The sequence below is a fragment of the Echinococcus granulosus genome, assembly GCF_000524195.1.
Source record: "Echinococcus granulosus chromosome Unknown EG_S00025, whole genome shotgun sequence".
Taxonomy (NCBI): domain Eukaryota; kingdom Metazoa; phylum Platyhelminthes; class Cestoda; order Cyclophyllidea; family Taeniidae; genus Echinococcus; species Echinococcus granulosus.
Window position 1 is genome coordinate 302588 of NW_020170405.1, and position 19350 is coordinate 321937.

A 19350-nucleotide genomic window follows, 5' to 3' on the forward strand; every position below is an offset into this window, starting at 1 on the left:
TAGTCACTCCGAGGCGTTTCGTTACCATCTCATGGTGCCAAATGTTCAAACATGGCGAAAAAAGGCTAAAAGATGAAGGATGTGCTCTAACAGAAATAAAGCAATATAAAATGCTGAAATAATTATGAAAGGTTTCTGGTACATCCAAACCCTGCACCGCCTTAGTACCTGATCCTTAACATGTGCCTCCAGAGCCATATTATCGGCCCCGCTTAAAGCCAAATCCAGACGCTGTTGAAGAGAAAACGGTAGTGTGGGAGTCTTGGCATTTGCATAATCTTGCTTTAAGATTCCATGGCTGGGCAGTGAGATACAAACTTGCCAATTCGATGATTACCAAATGGCAAATGAGTTGCTTGTTCCAGCTTGTGTCGAAATCACAAGCAAGCACACATGAGTAATTACCTCGACGGTATCCCTGTTATATGTTATGAGCGTCTTAGATAAGATTTTAAAAAATTTGACTAGAATATTTGTTACTGAGGCTCCTATTTTACCACACTCCCTGTAAAGAGACTGTTATGGAGTGCTATTTATGTGCCTGAGCCAGAAATTGTGGCGAGCTATCAACCGAGGTAATTAGGAGACAAAGACCCCACTAAGGACTTCCTTACTAGCCGGCGGGAATGAGTTGGATGGTGGTATAGCCTATGCCATCTTAACGCCAGCCTGACTACCAAAAACATTTGAAGCCTATCTGTATGTGCCAATGACTCATCAGGTCAATTAAAGATGGCGAAAGTTTCGAGATAATCTAGAATGTGCATGGGGTTGTAAATGAATCTACCAATTCCTCTCGCAATTAAAAACCAGTAGCGGTCGCTTCATCTCACGCCTCCACCCACCAAAGTGCCGTTTCGATGTACAAAATCGACCAAGATCCACCTGAATCTTATACTACAGTCTGCCCATCAGTAGGATACCACTTTGTCTGCTGGTTCCGCATTGTGCAGCGGGCACAATCAGTGGCGATGCTTCATCTAGGCGTTCTTTCCGATTTTAACGTCAAACGAGTGCTTAGTGTTTGCACAAAATCTTTTCTGGTAATCGAATGAATGTGTCTCGGCAGATGATCGTAGGTGCAGACGCCAGTACCTGTTTTTAATTTTGTTGAGGCTTCTAATTTGCGACTTTTGAAGCCGTTTTGTGAGCTCAGGACCATCGCTGCTGTGACGGAGGTAGGCTTGCATCGGCTGGTGTTTGGCTACTTCGAACGCAATCGCCTAGATTTGTCTGGTACATCAGTAGAAATTTTTTTATAAGCCATTACTAGCAGTTGCCTCTTGCCTTCGTGATTTCAGTAGCGATCGCTTGAATGTCTCAACAAGCCGCTTTGCTTACCCATCAGACTGGGGTAAAGAGGTGGGAGCACATATTCGTAATATCGTCTTGACGACATTTGTAATGGGAATCTTATGGAGTAAAACGGATTCCGTTATCCATGGCCGACATCGCTTAGAGTCACTTTTGTCTGAATATCTAGTATATCACTTGCAGCATTTTGGCTGTCATGGCCGGGACCACCAAAAAGGTAAGAGACGCCGTCGATCAATTCGTCAAAGCCGAGGCGAATATGTGAAAATAACCCTTCCGTAACACCTTTTCGGGTCGCAGAGATGCCCGGTGGAGATAGGCATCTCGAACCAATCGCCGGGTACTGCTGGAAAAACCTAAACCCTATGACGTCTCCAAATCCCATGAAATGTGTTGCAAAAGCTGGCCATGGTGTGCCATCATGGCCTCGGGATAAAATCAACGCACGACGTTGATCGCAATGACTTACTAAAGGGTGTCTTTTTTGTTACTTTTCTTTGTGTAGCACTATCATGCATTCTTCTGCAAGGCATAAGTAAATAGATATGCTCTTTTTAAAGGGTACAGGACCATCATTCTGTGTGGTAAGAAAGAGGCGAAAATTTTGAAATGGAAACATTAAAGCATTTCGCGATACCTTCTAATCTAGAACTTAGTGCACTTTTTCGACTAGAATTGTCAAAATAAATTAGCTCTTGTATTCATTTTCGTTTAATTGATAAAACACTTGACAATAACAACTAGACTTTTTGAATCGCACGATTAGTGACCTATGGGAGGACATAACTCCTACACCATGGGCTACCGTTTATTCGGTCATGATCGCTTTAAATAATTCCACATTTTGCTAATTCATGCAGCAGGAGAATGTTGGTGCAAGGCTAAAATTTGATTTATTCTGTTTGGTTCGACATTACCAGGGGTAATCGAAAGGAGCAAAAAGTTACTGTAATACTTTGCTTAGCTGTTTAACGCCTCTTTTGGTTTCGCAGGCGCTTAAAGCTCTGCCTTTGTACTTCCACTAGGCCTCCGGGCCATGACAGTAGAGCTCAATCACTCTCTCTATTGATAATGCGCATTCCGCTCAAGTATTGCCTTCATTCGTTCTCCAGGAAGTCTTGAGACGCCACAATTACAATGCTACAATAGTACCATATCTTTGAACCTAGAGAATAATTTTGAGTATACTGCATCAAATCAAAAAACCCGACTTGGGCAAAGTATCACCTACTGCTGTAAAATAGTTTAGTGTAATACGATGGTTGTTTGTCTCCCGGCTTTAGTGAGGAGCCACTTTTGGTCTTTGTACCACGCCGGATTGGCTGGCCTTTGGGCCATGCCAGTAGCCCAAATACCTTCTCTGTGCCTAATATATGTATTCTGCCCGGGTATTTTGTCTACTTTCGTCTTCAGGGAAGTCTGGGGGCTGCCACATTACCAACTGCAATAACTCATATGAGGTCCTAGATGGTCGAGCATGCTAACCACGAAGGTGTTCATTCATTAGATTTTATTTCCCATCTTACTTTAACACTCTCAACGAGTATTAGTATAAAACTGGTCCAACACCCATCAAGTTGTTGAGAAGCCAACTGTTAAGCAAATTTATTCAAGATAATTCTCAAGGTGACACAGTGTATCTCCCCAAGACAGATCATATATATTTGATACGTAGAAGATATTAGGGTTACTAGCATGGCCCAAAGTCCAGCCCACCCGTCGAGGTGCAGTGGCTGACAAAATAGCACTTTACCAAAAACCGACCGCTAAACAAACAACCAACGTATTACAGTGTTATTTTAGTACACGAATACAGCTAGTGCAATTTAGTGTAAAAAATTAAGCCGATCTTATCAGAAGCTAATTAGGTAGAGTGCAAAATTCTACCAGCCCGAATTGACACAAGTCGTTGAATTTAATTTCGAAGAAATCGATAAGGTAAAGTAGGAGATAGCTAGTACGGGTTCGCCCTGACTAACCCGCTAGCAATTATTCTTGGATCAAAATATCTTGAACATACAATCCAAAGACATAAAATTTGGTTGACTAAATAAGAGTGGTTTACCGAATGTGCAACGGTAATGAGGGTGATTTCAGGTAACTCTTGAAAATTTGAAAATTGTTGATGCCTCACTGCTAAATTTCGTGTGAACCTAGCATCTTTCTCGCATGATATATTTAAATATTTAAAATTCATGTTTAAGAACAGCACCTCTTTAATCAGATTAATTAAATTTTGGCATTTAAATAACACGAATTTTAATTGATTTGTGTGAGTGTAAAATTTTTCGTGATCCTAGCAATCATGCATTATGCCACATGTTTGGCGACCAGATTGTTTCAGTACACCTACCAGCTGGCGTGCGCTGTGTGAATTTTGAGGTGGTTAGCATTGGACAGGTTTGAAGATGGCTGAGGATGGTCCTGTGTCCGTCAAACTGGTCCTTGTCGGTGATGGGGGTACAGGTAAAACAACATTTGTGAAGCGTCATCTGACGGGAGAGTTTGAAAAAAAATATGTCGGTAAATAGGTGGCATATTCTTATGGAATGTATTTTAGCAACATTGGGTGTTGAAGTTCATCCTTTATCTTTCCATACTAATCGTGGAGAAATTCAGTTTAATGTTTGGGATACAGCTGGCCAAGAAAAATTTGGTGGCCTCCGTGATGGCTATTATATTCAGGGCCAATGTGCCATCATTATGTTTGACGTTACCAGCCGTGTTACTTACAAAAACGTGCCCAACTGGCATCGTGATCTTGTTCGCGTTTGCGAAAATATTCCTATTGTTCTTTGTGGCAACAAAGTGGATATCAAGGATCGGAAGGTTAAGGCTAAGACCATTACTTTCCACAGGAAAAAGAACCTTCAGTACTACGACATTTCAGCGAAGTCCAACTACAATTTCGAGAAGCCTTTTCTCTGGCTTGCTCGGAAACTGTATGGTGATCCGAATCTCGAGTTTGTAGCCATGCCTGCTCTTCAACCTCCGGACATTCAAATGGACCAGAATTTGGCTCAGGCTTACGAATTGGAACTTCAAGTAGGCTCCGGTTTGCTTATCTATGCACACCTCTAGATGGCTGCCCAGGCTCCCTTGCCAGATGAAGGAGACGAAGATCTCTGAGCAAGTGCGTGTATGCATGCAACAAGTGCTGGGTGAAGTTGGTACTTGTCGGAGCGTCTTTATTTTTCTGAGTATAATGCATTTTCACCACTTGCTGTTATGTCAAATTTATATCAAATCCCGTGAAATAAAGATTCTTTGCGTGATTTATTACTTTATTTGCCAATTTTAGTCGAGATGTGGTTTTACGGTGTCGCGTGACATACATTCGTTTGGCTGTGCGCGCCCTGACTCGTGATCGATGCCAGTTACCTGCTGGCGATAGCGTTGCGTTTGTTTTCTGTATCAGGTGCGGCAAGTCCGTGCGGGAACAACGTTTGCTCTTCGGTGTGTGTTTTTTAGCGTTGAGCTCTGGTCTTTCCGTTAACCCAATTCACACCGCCGATACACTGCCTCGAAAATTAGGTATCCTAGGTCTGTCCACTCTTACTCCTTTTGCTGTTCCATGTGGCTACTGTGGCAGCATTGGTTCTTGCTGTCCTCCGTTTCGTCCGGTTTGCTGGCCCATAGCAGTCTGTTCGCTTCCAGTCATGTAAATAGTGGTAGTCGAATCTTTGATCCTTCATTCTGTTTCATTCAGCTGCTCTGGAGATCCCCATAATCTTGTTTTCGAACGATGCTGAGTTTGTTGCCAAGGTCTGAATGGACTTACCGGCATGGCTGAAAACCTGAGTAACAAATTTGCACGAAATGGTGCACAAGTAGGGAAATCAAACAGCCGGTTCATTTGCCTAACCAGGATTCCGACATCTCCATTGCAGTGAGAAGTGATTGCGCCTTTTATAACGCTAGAATCTCAACCGCAACTGCTGCTTTTGCATCGACTTACTGTCAAAAGTGAACAAGAAAATCTACAAAAGCGAGGTGGCTTGAGATTACTAGTGTCAGCTTCAAGACGCTTGAGGCAATTCTTCCCCAACTAGTTTATTCCGAGGGGGCGGGAGGTTATTCAAATAGAAAATCCGCAAGTATCAAGCCGCTACGTAAACTATCTGCCTTGTTTTGTTGCTTGTGAGATGTGTCTTGGTGTTGAGCTAATATAGTCGAGTACCATGGAAGCGCAACTATAGGAATAAATAAATGCACATTGTTTACGCGGGATCAGGCCTACTCGTCTGCCGTGTTGTACTTTTTGTATCACAGTAGTTTCGATGATGGAGAATGGTTACTGGTAAGTTATAAGTAAAGGGGTTTATAAGACATTGAAGCGATCGGAATGCAAATCGAGTCGCTTATACGGCGACGAAAGAAGGAGCCGAAGTGTTAATGCTTTACTTTATAGTCATTTAATTCCTCAGTTGAAATCGCATCCGCCCCCGCAACTTGAAAGAGAACTCAAAGATATTTAAACTATTTTTACAAATACAATCTCACCAGTTTCCCGGAAAATACTAAGGTTGAAATCGCCTCACCGTTAAAATAAATTATGCCAAAAGTAAGAAATTTTATTCGCAATGGTTCTGCGCTTACATTTCCTTTACATTTATTTTTACTAATATGTTAAATTTTTTATTACTGTTAATATACTATAGTAAATTTGCCAATTTGTTTAACTACTTATTAATAATAATATGCTTTGATGAAAAGAAACAAAATCCTCGTAAGTTAAAATAAATTTGCTTTAAGAAACTGTATTCATGCCACTCGACAAGACCCAATTCATATGTCTAAATGTTTCTTTTATTTTAACGAATAAATTGCAAGCAGTCCCTAAGGTCAACGGTACCGATTTCGACATTTGACCGTGCCCCCTGCCTTCTTGTTTTGTTTCTTGTTTTTGCCTTTAGAACCATTTTGAGATTCTTCTCTTCTTGAAGGCATCTTTGCAATCTAAATAAGGTCGTATTTAGTTGACGCGAATCTCATGTCCTAACTAGACTCAGTGATTTTTAATCGGCATGCCTGTCAGCGGTAATATAGTTGCGGAATCACGTGTGCATAATTTGGATGAGTTACAGGGAGTCAACACTGGGTAATCGTTCCTGCCACATTGTCTTTTTCTTTGTCACATGACATCTTTTTTCTGGGTTGGTTGGCGGTTTCCATTTCTTGAGCATTCTTCTAACAAGTTTGAGTCTGCGTTTACGCAGCCTAGTTAGGCCACACCCCTCTACCTTGGCAGCGCGCACATTCGAGAGTTCTACCAACTCCCGGCCTACAATTAAGGCCTATTTTTTGCCAGACGTTTGGTCTTATCGATGAGCTATAAGTAAATAGCATTTCATTGATCCTAATTTACCGAGAGATTGGCATAGAGTACTACTTATAATCCACGGGTGATGTTACCCTGTAATGAGTTTGTCTTCCTATTAAGAAAAAAAACAAGAAGAGGTAGACTGGCTCATTTTGATTAGAAGTGAGATCGATGATGCTTTAAGGTGGGTGTGGATGAGGTCGCGTACTCCATTAACAACTGAGGTTAAGCTGTCGTCAATCCTTTCGGCTTTACACACAGTTGACCCGGTCGGGTGCGTTGGTGAGTTAAGAAATTTTACATGTAGAAAATTGGTGGCACCTATAAGCATCCATGAGATATGATGCATCTGATGCAAAAATGCTTGCGTGGATTAGACTAAGTAAGTGATTTTGGCGAGGCAAATGTGGCAGAGGTCCGATTTGAGCTCAGTGTTTGTTTTAGCTTAAAGTCAAGTTTTTCTTGCACTTGTCTATGGAGCATTACCTTATTTTCTTGACTCAATGCAAATAAGTTCTTTAGGTGACGTAAAAATGTTATTTCCACTTATTTAAGCAGGCATTTTAACCCTTAAATTGACGTACACACCCGAGGTTACTTAACAGTCAGTCTATTAGAACACTTTAGATGGGTTTGAAAAGTGACGAGTCAGTTCTAGTATCGGAAAGTGCATCAATTTGAGTCTTCCGCCATTTCCATGCTCGAACATATCACATCCTAGGGTGCTTCAAATACAGGACTATCCAAACTCCGCTCAAGGTGACAACGATTGCAGGGGTTTCGACTTTCAGCTAAGAAAATGTGTTTAGCACCGCAAAGTGAAAGGCAGTGAATCGATGAATGGCATTTCACTGGATTAGTTAAGAATAAATCTTGTAGCAATTGATAAAGCCAGTAATCCTGATTGAATTTCAAAGAAGTCTATTCAGGGGCAGCAGGCGCAGTTGGACACCTTCAGTTGGGAAAAAATGTTTGAGTCCTATCTTTTATCTATCCATAAACACTGGCATGCGGTAAGAATAATACCTTAAACGATGGAAAATGGGTGATCCGAAGAAAGAGCCGCATGAAATGGGAACATCACTATTATTCGTAATGAAGCTGACCAAATCAAATAGACTGGCTGTACAGTAGATGGCACATCTTCAACCCAAGTTCATATATTACTTTGATGAATGGCTGTCGCGATTGAAGAAAGAAGATAAGTTCATTTGTAAACTGGACTTGTATACATCGGCCTTATAAATTCCTCGTTTTAATGGTCGGGAATAAATGGCAAAATTGAACTGGCTACAAAAAAGTGGCAGTCATAATCCAAAACCACAGTGATAGTTCTGCTTAGTACATCAATTTTGGCTACAACTTTACGTCGTGAAATGGAGAACTGTGGGAGCCGAGTGGTTAGCAGCTCCCACTGTCTCAGTCACGATGGTGAATTGCGACTGTGGGTGGGATATTTCCTAATTAACCCCGAGAAAGTCGTCAAGATCCTCAATATTAGTAAAGTTGTTCCACTTGGGGGCATCTGCTTCTTGGATGTAAAAAATGCGTCTCGATTTAAATGCTTGAGGTGGTAAATTTTACACAACTCAACCTAAAAGCGTTTGTATGAAATCCGCCGCTTCAAACCAAAGTGAAGCAAAATATACGGATAGCCTTAGGTAAAGCAGATGCAATCGTGATGAGGCTTTTGAAGTTTGCCGAAGAATATCACAACTACTGATGCAACTTATTCTTGTAGCTGAGGTAGTGGTAACTGCTGCCTCCTGGCCTTTCATAGTTCTCCACTTCATCACGTAAAGTTTTGCACAAAATTCACTTCAATTCTGTAGCTAATTTAATTTTATTACCATTCGTTATTACTTAAGCAAATAATCAAAACATTGCTGGATAAAACCATCAGTTTGCAATTGAAGCTGTTTCCTTCTTTATGACAGCTATCTGTGCTCTCGCGTCAAGCAGTCAATTCTTGCACTACCGGAGGCACGCTGCATGGTTGCGCCTAGTCGGTTGCCACACCCATTGGGCACTTCTGACCGCAAAGTTCAAAGCATGTGATCCCACTAATATCATCGTTTAAATACAGGCAAAGTTGCATTACAATAAGGCAATTCAACGGGCTCGCATGGGCATATATGCTTCCCTATGTACAATTTAACAACCACGATCTTTGCCACCTTCAAAACTCGGCACACCGCATTTCAATTTCGTATTTTTTTCAAAAAATTAGTGTCATAATCGAGATAATGGAGCTTCTTAAGGGTGGAATTAGGCAGATCATCCGGACGCTAAAACTTTTCTTTACCAATTTTAAAATGTAGACTTTCGTAAATGTTAAGGAGAGCAAAAATGAAGTTAAAAAATATCGATGGAGTTGCCTATAAAATTCATCACAATGGCATCCTTTCCAAACTGGACCGGAAAAAATCGAAAATCGCAACAAAGCTACTACGGCAGAAATGTTTAAAAAGACTGGCAGGAGGGCAGAGGAATCGCAAAATACTTATATTTTCTTCGGGTTTCGAACGATGTAAAATAGAGTCAAATAAAAGGCATATCCTGACAGTTTCGTTTTCTGGTCACACACCTTCGTAGAAGAGACCTACAATGGGAGACGAATGTTGTAATTTTACTTAAAGATGGGAATTCCATCAAAAATGACACTAATGTTAGTCTTCATGCTTCAGGAATTGTGGTTCCTGGTTCTTAATAGTGTCCTGGGCAATTTTGACAGCGGGTGACCAGAAGGGGAGGAATTGAAGTCGGAATTGGCGTGGGTAGGCTTCAACTACTGGCTAAAACCACGGACTAAGGCATCTGCCTACGAATGACTGTATCATGGCAATGGCATAGTGTGACGTGGTACGATGGGTTATGGGATGGTATGGCGTGGAATGATTGGGTGGAAGTGAGGGCAAAGGATGCGATGAGTGAAGACGTAACTTACCCGCAAAACAGCCAGTGAGGAAGCAAGCAATAGTACCGCCGACCATGCCCGCAAGCACCATCCTGGAGAGATCCTGTCGTCGGTGTGGCAGCATCGACACCATTGCGCCCAGCATGATACCGATGGAGCCGATGTTGGCGAAGCCGCACAACGCATACGTGGCTATCACCTCTGCGCGGTCCGTCTGTAGATAAGATATTCTGTAGATTAACAATTAGGCATATTGCATCAAAAAGACATTAGTAGAAAATCCTCCTAAGTTAGATTTATTTTACCCTTCCCCTCTCCCACCCCTAAGTCTTCTATGGACAGGCATGCAAAAACCTCGGCATCTGATGCACGTTCTTTAACATTGTGACCAGCTCTGGCACTTTTGATTACTTAAAGAATGTTCACTATTCAACTGCCACATATCCTAGTCATTGTATACCAAGGTGTTCAGTGAAGGATGGATTTGTGAAGATGAGATCAGCACATGTAATGTGAATCAGGCCTACGTGAAGAATTCCATAATCGAAGATGTATCTTTCGCCCTTGGTGTCGACGAAAATCCAGGAGCCATTATTTAAAACTTGTGTTGTTGAGTTGCCCCCAGAAGAGTTTCTGTAGATTGCGGAGTCCTTGATGAGAGCGCCGAGACGCTGGAATGCGACGAATTCATTCAACATGGTCTTGACACCAATGAGTTCTGCGATCTTGAGGCAGTCCACTGAAGGCACTCCCATAGTAAATGCGATAGGCCAGAGAAGGTAGGAGAAGACAACCTGGAAGGAAAAAAAAGGATGTGGAGGGGACTTGGGTGCCAGGGGGTGAAACAAGAGCAATGGGAGGAAATAGAGGCACTAACCTCAAATGTGAGATCTTGTGTCATGCAGGCACGGTAGCCAAGCCAGGTGAGTGTTTTATTGAAGAAGTCGTAAATACTGAGGAAGGCAATTAGGTTGGCTGCGATACCAGCAACAATCGGTATCGAGTCCATAGCACCGACCATAGCTGCTTCGAGAACGTTGTTGTAGGGACTCTTTACCTGCTCACAGGCCGCCAACTCCGCCAGTGGTGCACGTTTTGTCTCAGGATAGATGACTTTGGCTATGGCCAGTGCTGCAGGCGCTGACATGACACACGCGATCAGCAGGTGGTTAGCCGGTACCTGTGATTTTGTGAATGTGAAGGAAGATATGAGCAGATTTTTATTGACTTCGCGGTGCTTTAGGCATTTGACCAAGCAATCAGCTAACTTACACCGAAACTTATGTAGGCTGCCAATACAGAGCCCGCGACGGAGGCAAAACCATTAACGATGATGGCATTCAACTCGGAGTTGGTCATCATATGCATGTAAGGTCGAGTGATGAGCGGTGACTCAGTCTGCAGGAAGGTAACATTAAAGCGAATCAAAAAGTGTTTCATCAGTATAAACGAATAAAACCCCCTTTTTATTGTTTCTAAGGTGGCAATCAAACTGATGTAAGAAATCTACCAGCTGATTCTAGGTGGTGCAGCTCAACGCCAGGAGGCGACTCACCATGGAGACGAAGATGTTAGCGACAGCATTGAGGGTCTCGGGACCCGTGGTGCCGAGGACTTTGGTGGCCACCACTGAGGGCTTGTCGATTAGAATGCTGATGATGCCGAGATGAAAGGCCACCGAGATGAATGACGAGAAGAATATCACAACGGGTAACACCTACGGAGTCATTGCGAGAGGGCTTCGATTAATGGCTGAATTAGGTAGTGAAGAGATAGTAGAGGTGGGTGTGTGCAACAAGACTCACGTTGAAAGCAAAGAAGGTGAGGTCACCAAATACAAAAGACGAGCCAGCTGTACTGTGGGATAGAAATTCAGACATTCGATCACCCAAGAATTGAAAGACTACATATCCAGGACGTGTTTGGAGTGTCAACACAGCAAAAACTAACTGGACGAAGATGCCTCCAATAACTGGCTGCCAGTTAATCTGTTGGTGAAAAAAAGAATAGATGGAGATGTATTTCACTTTCAAGCCACTGCCATATAACAAGCTATGTAAATGCAATGTGTAGATGTATGCCTTCACACAATTCAGCGTACCTTGCCTGGATGCTTTGAGATTGCAATAGCAATGAGCAAAAGCACAACGATTCCGGAGAGCGAGATCAAATTTTGCACGCTTTTGAGAATGACGAAGAAGATGAGGCAAATAATGGTGAAGATACCCATGAGAGCCAAGACCACACTAAAAGGGTGATGTATAAAGAGAGTTTAACGTGTGGTGTGGTGCGGTGAGATGGGGTGAAGTAAGGTGAACGCTGAATGTTGGGTGGCGGCAGTTAGTGCATGAACGCTGAATATGATGGAGGCTTACATCTTCGTAGCAAGCTTCTTCTTCTTCTTCTGGGTTTTCTCGTTGGGGTCAATTTTGTCCCACATGGATTGCCAGCGGTTGTGGATACTATCCTTGAAATTTGTCCAGCCTTCAGAGATCTTGTCACCTAGGACGCCGAAGGGTGTGAAGCAACCACCGACCAATCGGCCAAGTCGGCTGAGTCGATGGCAGATTTTGACGAGTATAACTAACCACACTATCGCCGAGAGCCACACCAATCGAATATCATCCTCCGTAGCAAGCTTGTTGCAGACGATACAGTAGGCGACATAGGCAATATCGATAAGCATGAGGAAGATCAGGCCACAGAGACCGCCGATACCATCACAACACACCGGTTCGACATCCTCTGCTATGGGCTTCTTTTTGCAGACAAATTTACGACCATTAGAATACCATTGCAGCAAAATGTTAAGGCCGCGTGGCTGCCTCTTTGGTTTGTTGGGAAAGTCGTCGCCAACCCACTCCGTCATCGGCTTGTCTGGCGGCTTCTCTAGGCTTTCTTCATAGTCAGAATCGGAGGAGTCGGAGAATGCAGAACCCTCAGAGTCTGAGACCTATGAGAACAGCATCGAGAATATGTTATTCTGGAGGTGTTGAGGAACAAGAATATGATGGTTTGTCTGTGTGTATGCACCACCAAATTTATGCGACCGCATTTACCTCTTTCTCATAGCCAACTTCAATGTCATCGTCTGTCTTTTTTGGCGACATTTTGGCACTGTCGTATAGAGAGGACAGAGTCAGTGTGCTTTTTATGCTCAAAGCGTACCAATGAGCTAGGTGATACGCTGGATTGTTTTCTGAGTTTTGTGTTAGCGTTGTAGTGCGCAATTGAATCGATGGGTGTAGGTGGTTGAATGGGTCATTGTGCTTTTCGTAAGAGTTCATTAGGCCCACGCCCTTACATCGCAAATCTTGCCAGACACGCGCCATTAATTCTGTCTTCCATTCCTGCGTTTTCTTTGTATTAACTTGGCAAAACCTCCTATTTATTGAGAAATTTACCTTGAGGTTTACCTTGCCGCCTATTGTATACAACGTCTGTATTAGGTATACGACTCCTTCGGTGATGATATTTTGCCTATTAGTTTCTTAATTTTTATTTACCTAATGACTTTTGTCCATGCATAAACTTCCAGTGCCATCTTTTGTTGGTCTTATCGATGCTGCAGTCTTCATAGTTCCATGACAGGTAAGTTACTTCAAAATCTCGTTAAATAAAGACTCTAAACTACTCTTGGGCCAGAAATGCAAAAAAATAACCACATCATGGGCATAAAATTGAGATTGCTTTGATATTTTTCTTATGGGATATTCTCACACAAGGCGATCACGCGCCTCTGTACCTCACCGACAGTGACTATCTCCCTAGTTGGAGATTTGTGAAAAGAGATGGCTGCCTGAAAGGTGTATGGCTTTTTGTGCGTTTTCAAGCATTGTTTTGGCATAAACTTAAAAGCGGAAACACATAACTGCCGTGAGGATCATTTGGGTGTAACTCAATCACGTGCTCCCTTGCAGGGTACTTAGCACAGATCCACCTCTTTCCACCCACATTTTGACGATTCAGCCTTAAAAGCACTTTTCTTAAAGCACTGCTTTCCTGCTTTTTAACTAGTCTTTGAAATGTCACAACCTGTATTTAATATGGATCGACCATGGTCAACAAAAAAGTGTTTAAATAAACCCCTCATAATTGAGAATTCGTACTCATCTGCTAAATTTCACCGGCTATATTGCCGCCGATCATCCCGCCGACGAGCATACTTGTCAAGTCGGCTCGCCGCTGGGGAAGAATGGTGACCAGGACGCCGAGGAGGATACCAATGGATCCGATGTTTGCAAAGCCGCAAAGAGCGTAGGTGCCTAGTACTTTAGCTTTCTCAGTCTGCAAACGGACGATGTGAGTGTGAGTAAGCCTAGCTCCTAAATATCTCATCCTCTATCTGACGACTATCCACATTCACTATCACTGTTAGCGCAATAACTACAATAATGTGTTTTAACTTGGTGGAGAAATGCACCTCCTTTGTGAGCCAAGTGAGACCGGATTGCTCTGAGACAATGATTCAAAGAATTTGGATTGACCAACTAAAAGCCACATAAAGTTCCTTCTAAGTGGAATCGGTGCTGTGATTATTTCCTCCCCACATTTAGGATGACACAAAAATCGTCTTTTAGAAAGTTGGCCCATTTGGTTGCTCCTATCTTTACCCATTTTTCGTTGTGCAATGTATGATTTTATACTGTATGATAATATTTTATAAATCGACAGCTGACTAAAGTCAAATAACTCTTCCGATTTCAAGATAACCGCATTTGGTGAACTTGGATGGGTTTAGCCGCAGTTCAATGCGAATTACCGGCATCGTGGATTGCTATAACGAAACCTGCTTTTCTCCGACATCAGAAAAGTTCAGTTTAACAATTTTACTCACTTTTTATTTTGCAGTGTTAAGAATGTTTTCTTAGCTGAAATGCAAAACTCCTATCGTCTCTGTCAAACTCTAATGGGCCTCAATTCGAAACACCCTAAAATGTGGTATTTTCGGGCATTACATAATGACAGAAGATACAAACTGACCTAAGATTTTGGAGGCTACTGCTTATTTGTGCAGCTTGTGATGTAACTTTCCGATGCCGGAGTCATCTCTTAAAAATGATCTTGCTGACGAACAGAGCACCGTATTTTGCAGTTACGTTTGTTCCGTTTTTAAGAGTGAAACCCCAATCACCATTTGGGAGGAAGCTGATGTTCATGCTCGTAACTCGGTCTTTGAGTAGTTTCATGTTTTGTATTATCACCCTTACATAGAATAAAAACTTGTTGATCTCAAGCTATCATATAATACGTGCTTCATGATTAATCAGCTTCGCAGAAGCACACTGTTTGATGGCTTTGTGAGGTAACAGGTGATGCTGTTTTGTAGGATTTTATCAACCTCAAATCATTAAGAAAGGCGCAATTTACAGAGCCGTTGATGGCTTGCAAATTCGTTCAGGAATACCTTCACACCGATTAATTTTAGCCACTTTCAGGGCGTCTACCATAGGAACTCCCATGGTGATCACAATGGGCCACAGAACATAGGAGAATATGACCTATTCAAAGAAAATATTAAATAACTTATAATAATGCGCCTCTTCTTCGAAGAATGCTACCTTTAAACAATCCAACAGTAATTTGAAAAGGCCAATTTTTAACAAGAACTTGGAACCCTACGCAAATTACACATCATTGCTAACATTTCCTCCTTCTCACAGCAGCTTTGGAAACAACTTTTATCGTGTAGACTAGCAGAATGACAATTATTTGCTACTCTTATCACAATATTTAAAACCAGCTCATTTCAAAGGTTAGATCAAACTCCAGACAACCACACTTTCCCAGCCAAATAAGAATCCTATTAAAGAAGTTGTAGATACTGAGGAAGGCAATCAAATTTGCCGTGATCCCCGCACAAATCGGGACCGCCTCCATGGCATTAACCATTGCAGCTTCAAGCACACTGTTGTAAGGGCTGAAGGGAGGACAAATAGAAAGCACAGTTTAATGCCATCAAAAGAGTAAGACAACTGAATGTCTGGAACACCACCTCTTCAACTTGAGGCTAAATTCTGAACTGGCTACAGGCGAAATTTTTGTCTCAGGATATATAATTTTGGAGACGGCAAGGGCAGCAGGAGCAGATATGATACAAGCAATCAGGAGGTGGTTTGGCGGAACCTAAAGGGTTAAAAGTCGTTGCTTTGAAAGTATCTGTTGAACAGGAAAGATTTGGGAGTGGAGGCGCTTCTTTTTACCTACCCCAGAGCTAATAAATGCGGCTAGGACGGGGCCTGCAATTGAGGTGAATCCGTTGAAAATCATTGCATGAAGCTCGGAGTTGGTAGACATGGCTGAGTACGACCGTGTAATCAGTGGAGCTTCTGTCTAAAAGGGTAAATTCCGTTTACTTTAGTTTCAAAAACCACAAATTAGTAAGTCAGAATTTTTCTTAAAATTAGTAGCTGGTTTTAAGTGGAGTTGGCTTTTAAGCAATCAGTTTTTTTAATGAGTGTTTTTGCCATCCTGCACAAAGTTATTTACAGTAGTTGTATTTATTTACCACTGAAAAGAAAGTATTTGCGATGGCATTGAAAGTCTCTGGACCTGTCGTTTTAAGTAACTTACCCGCAAAGCTAAATGGTTTGTCGATTATGAGTTGGATAATACCCAGGCTAAAGCGGATGGACATGAAGGCGGAGAAGAATATAATCACTGGGAGGACACAAAAGAAATTTGCATTATATTGAAATTTCAAATGAGGCGAACTGCGTAACTTTGTCGTTAAGGTACTCACAGAGAAGGCGAAACAGTCCGATGCACCAAACACAAATCGAGACCCAGCCAGACTGTTTTCGAGAAATTCTGCCATTCGCTTCCCGAGGAAGTCAAATGTAACATAACCTGCGTGCGTTTTGAGTGTGAGAAAGGCAACTAGCAGTTGGAGGAAGAAGCAATTGAGAACCGGTTGCCAGTTTATCTGGGAGTGCATATGCACCCAAGTGTCAAAACTGCTTACCTTGTCATTTTGACATCAGTATAAGCTCCTACACAAACAAACAAAAATGCTAGAAATTCAAGACTAAATACACCTTCCAAAAATCGAAATTTGCTCGAAAAATATCCTTATACCCAAAATGCTGACTATCATCTGAATTTCATTGTGACTAACTTCACCAACGCAAGCGACAAGGTTAAATTAATGTCAAATCTGACAATGAGAGTTAGTGGCCTTTGTGAGCAGATAGTAAAGTCAAGTAGCGATTTTTTTCACTGGAAAATGTAAAATTCAAATGGTCCAGATCAAAGGTTATCCTTACTTTATCAAGAAACTTTGAGAGAGCGATGGATATGAGAAGAAGAAGGCTGATTCCTGAGAGAGAGGTTAAGTTTACCACGTTGACCATTATAACGTAGTAAGTTGTGCAGGAAGCAGTGAAGCCCAGCATAATTGCTGCCATGATTCTACGAAGACAAATCGTGCAGTAATGTCTAGGCCTACAAACTTTAATTCATAAAAAAAAAACGATAAAATCTGACCGCTTGACCCAATTTCAAAGATGCGTTTTATGCACTGACAGGTAACCATCCAGTTATACGGCTGTTCAACGCATCCACAAAAACATATATGATGCATTAAGCACTTACGTGTTTATAACCAGGTTTTTTTCGCCTCTTAGTTTCCGCCTCATTACTAGGAAAATGTTTCCAAGTGGCTCTTTAAGGAGCCGTTAGGATGCGAATAAGATCATTAAAGAGAAAGTGATAAAACGGCGCCATCGGAGCAAATACCGTCCAACACCCTCCCTTCGAGCGTGCCAAAAGGACCAGCCTGCGCACTATCTTACCGAGAACCACGAACCAGAAAATGACCGACAGCCAGAGAAGGTGCACATCCCTGCCCCTGTCCAGACCTTTACAGAGGCAAGCGTAGATAACGTAGGCTATATCGACAAGTAGGAGGAAGAGAAAACCGAGGAGGCCCACGACACCGTCACAGCATATTGGTTCGGTGTCGTCTGCAAAGGGGCGCTTCTTAAAGAGAGCCTTTTGGGCGTCAGCGTAGAGCCCCAGCACCTTGTTTACACCCCTTCTCCCTCCATCAGGTTTGTTAGGGAAGTCATCCTCAATCCAGGAAGTGAAAGGCTTCTCCGAATATCTGAACTCTTTGTAACCATCGCTTGGTTCATTATTTGTTAGAGTAAAAGTTATGTCGCTCTTCTCTGCTTCATTGAGTTTCTAAAGGCAGTATCAGAACACTATTTTATTGACTTAAAGAAACAACAAGAGTAGGAAGAAATCACAAGGAATATATATCGAAATACAGTTTTTTTCTGCTTTTTGCCGTGCTATGTTAAAACAACTGAATTAACACTTAAATAAGAACACACCATCGGTTTTTGATCTTAATTTCTAGACTTAACCTAACTCGAAGGGAGGCTCATAAATACTTGTAGGCTTTGTCACTCTGACCACGGGGTAGACTTTGAGTATCAGATTTAACAAGACAGGATATGAATAAATAAAGTGCAACTCATTAGTGATTGGCGTCTGTCGTGGGGCAGATTACAATGAAGAACTCAATGGGGGATTTTATGATTGCTGTGTAGCGTCCCGAGACTCCCTGAAGACGAAAGAAGACACAATACTCGGGCAGAATATATATTCAGCGCAGAGAAGGTGTCTGGGCTATTCGCATGGCTCAAAAGGCCAGCCCACCCAGCGAGGTACAAAGTTGATGCCTATTGTGTGGAGTTCTCCACACCTTTTGTAGGCGGGAAAAGAGGTAACGTAAATATTTTGTGAAATGTTCATGGCGGTTTTCCCATATTTGAATAAAATGGGAAATAGATGTTGCCATTTTTGATTGTACTATCAAGTGTTTTGACCACTAAATGTCACAAAATGCAGTGGTACCTCGGGTTGGGTTGAACTGTACATTTAGCTGCTTTATCTGACTCTGCCACTGACTGTCGGTGCTAGATAATAGCATGTCATTTACGTAGGCCTTACAAATTGTAAAATTCGCCATTACATTAGTTAACAAAAATGAAGGTAAGGGGTAATTTTCCTCACATTTTTATTCAAAAGATGGCAAGTAAATGTAGACAATTGGACTTATTTGAGCTCAAGGTGTGCAAGCGTCAAATAGGAGGTTTTGTTGTCTAGACTGTTATCTTTTTTGTCAAATCGGGCGTAAACACACTTAAAGTGATGTAAATCAGTCGTGGATCACTCGATGCATGACTTCAAAAGTGACTAGTGTAAAACTTTAATTGTTTGGTGACTCTCGGTTTTGGTAGCGGGCCACTTTGCGCTCCGCCGCCGCTGTACCTCCTTCAGGCCATACCAGTAGCCGGTAGGTCTTCTTTTGTCGTCAAGGCAGTCTCGGGTGGCTACAACTACGACAACTAAATGAGCCCACGACATTTTTAAAAAGCACCCCTTAAAATATTTTAAAATATCAGGATTCTGGACTCCTTCAAACGAAGAAAAAGTCTACTGTTATTGACAAAATCCACTATATGTCCACCATCCAAGTGAATATGCCACATTGAAATGAGGCGAACAATTATCTAATATAATAGCTTTTAAAAAAAGGTAAAGAAGGATTTGGAAATAAGTCAAACTTCCTACAAACCCTTGATTAATCCCTCTTCAAAGTGCTTTAATTAATCTCTGATAAGTAGTTAATGTCTACATAACAGTGACGTAACAATGTTAGAAGTGGAGAGGTATTATAAAACCTCCATAAAAACGATTTTATTCAGAAAAAGTGGTAGAAGCGAGTTCTTAATTAAAGCAGCTACACGCCCATGTGCATTCCACACTGTGACGCGTAAGTATGGTT

The 19350-nt window shown here is 42.0% G+C and overlaps 3 protein-coding genes across 3 annotated transcripts; 1 reads left to right on the forward strand and 2 right to left on the reverse strand. All coding sequences in view use genetic code 11, as the record gives it.

Annotated features, from left to right (window-relative positions):
• Window positions 1–3722: 3722 nt before the first annotated feature.
• On the forward strand, window positions 3723–4443 carry EGR_04178 (GTP-binding nuclear protein Ran; the record flags this gene model as incomplete). The annotated part of the gene is made up of 3 exons (XM_024493427.1): window positions 3723–3837; window positions 3875–4359; window positions 4396–4443. The coding sequence occupies 3 exons, from the start codon at window positions 3723–3725 to the stop codon at window positions 4441–4443; spliced, it is 648 nt and encodes a 215-aa protein (XP_024352128.1).
• A 4773-nt stretch (window positions 4444–9216) lies between these two features.
• Window positions 9217–12664, reverse strand: EGR_04179 (Solute carrier family 28 member 3; the record flags this gene model as incomplete). The annotated part of the gene is made up of 10 exons (XM_024493428.1): window positions 9217–9239; window positions 9585–9768; window positions 10082–10348; window positions 10432–10734; window positions 10827–10952; window positions 11110–11271; window positions 11360–11542; window positions 11656–11800; window positions 11930–12507; window positions 12614–12664. The coding sequence occupies 10 exons, from the start codon at window positions 12662–12664 to the stop codon at window positions 9217–9219; spliced, it is 2022 nt and encodes a 673-aa protein (XP_024352129.1).
• Window positions 12665–13670: 1006 nt separating this feature from the next.
• EGR_04180 (Solute carrier family 28 member 3) lies at window positions 13671–18929 on the reverse strand (the record flags this gene model as incomplete). The annotated part of the gene is made up of 8 exons (XM_024493429.1): window positions 13671–13841; window positions 13915–14009; window positions 15380–15474; window positions 15550–15680; window positions 15762–15887; window positions 16297–16433; window positions 17348–17738; window positions 18834–18929. The coding sequence occupies 8 exons, from the start codon at window positions 18927–18929 to the stop codon at window positions 13671–13673; spliced, it is 1242 nt and encodes a 413-aa protein (XP_024352130.1).
• Between the last annotated feature and the right edge of the window lie 421 nt (window positions 18930–19350).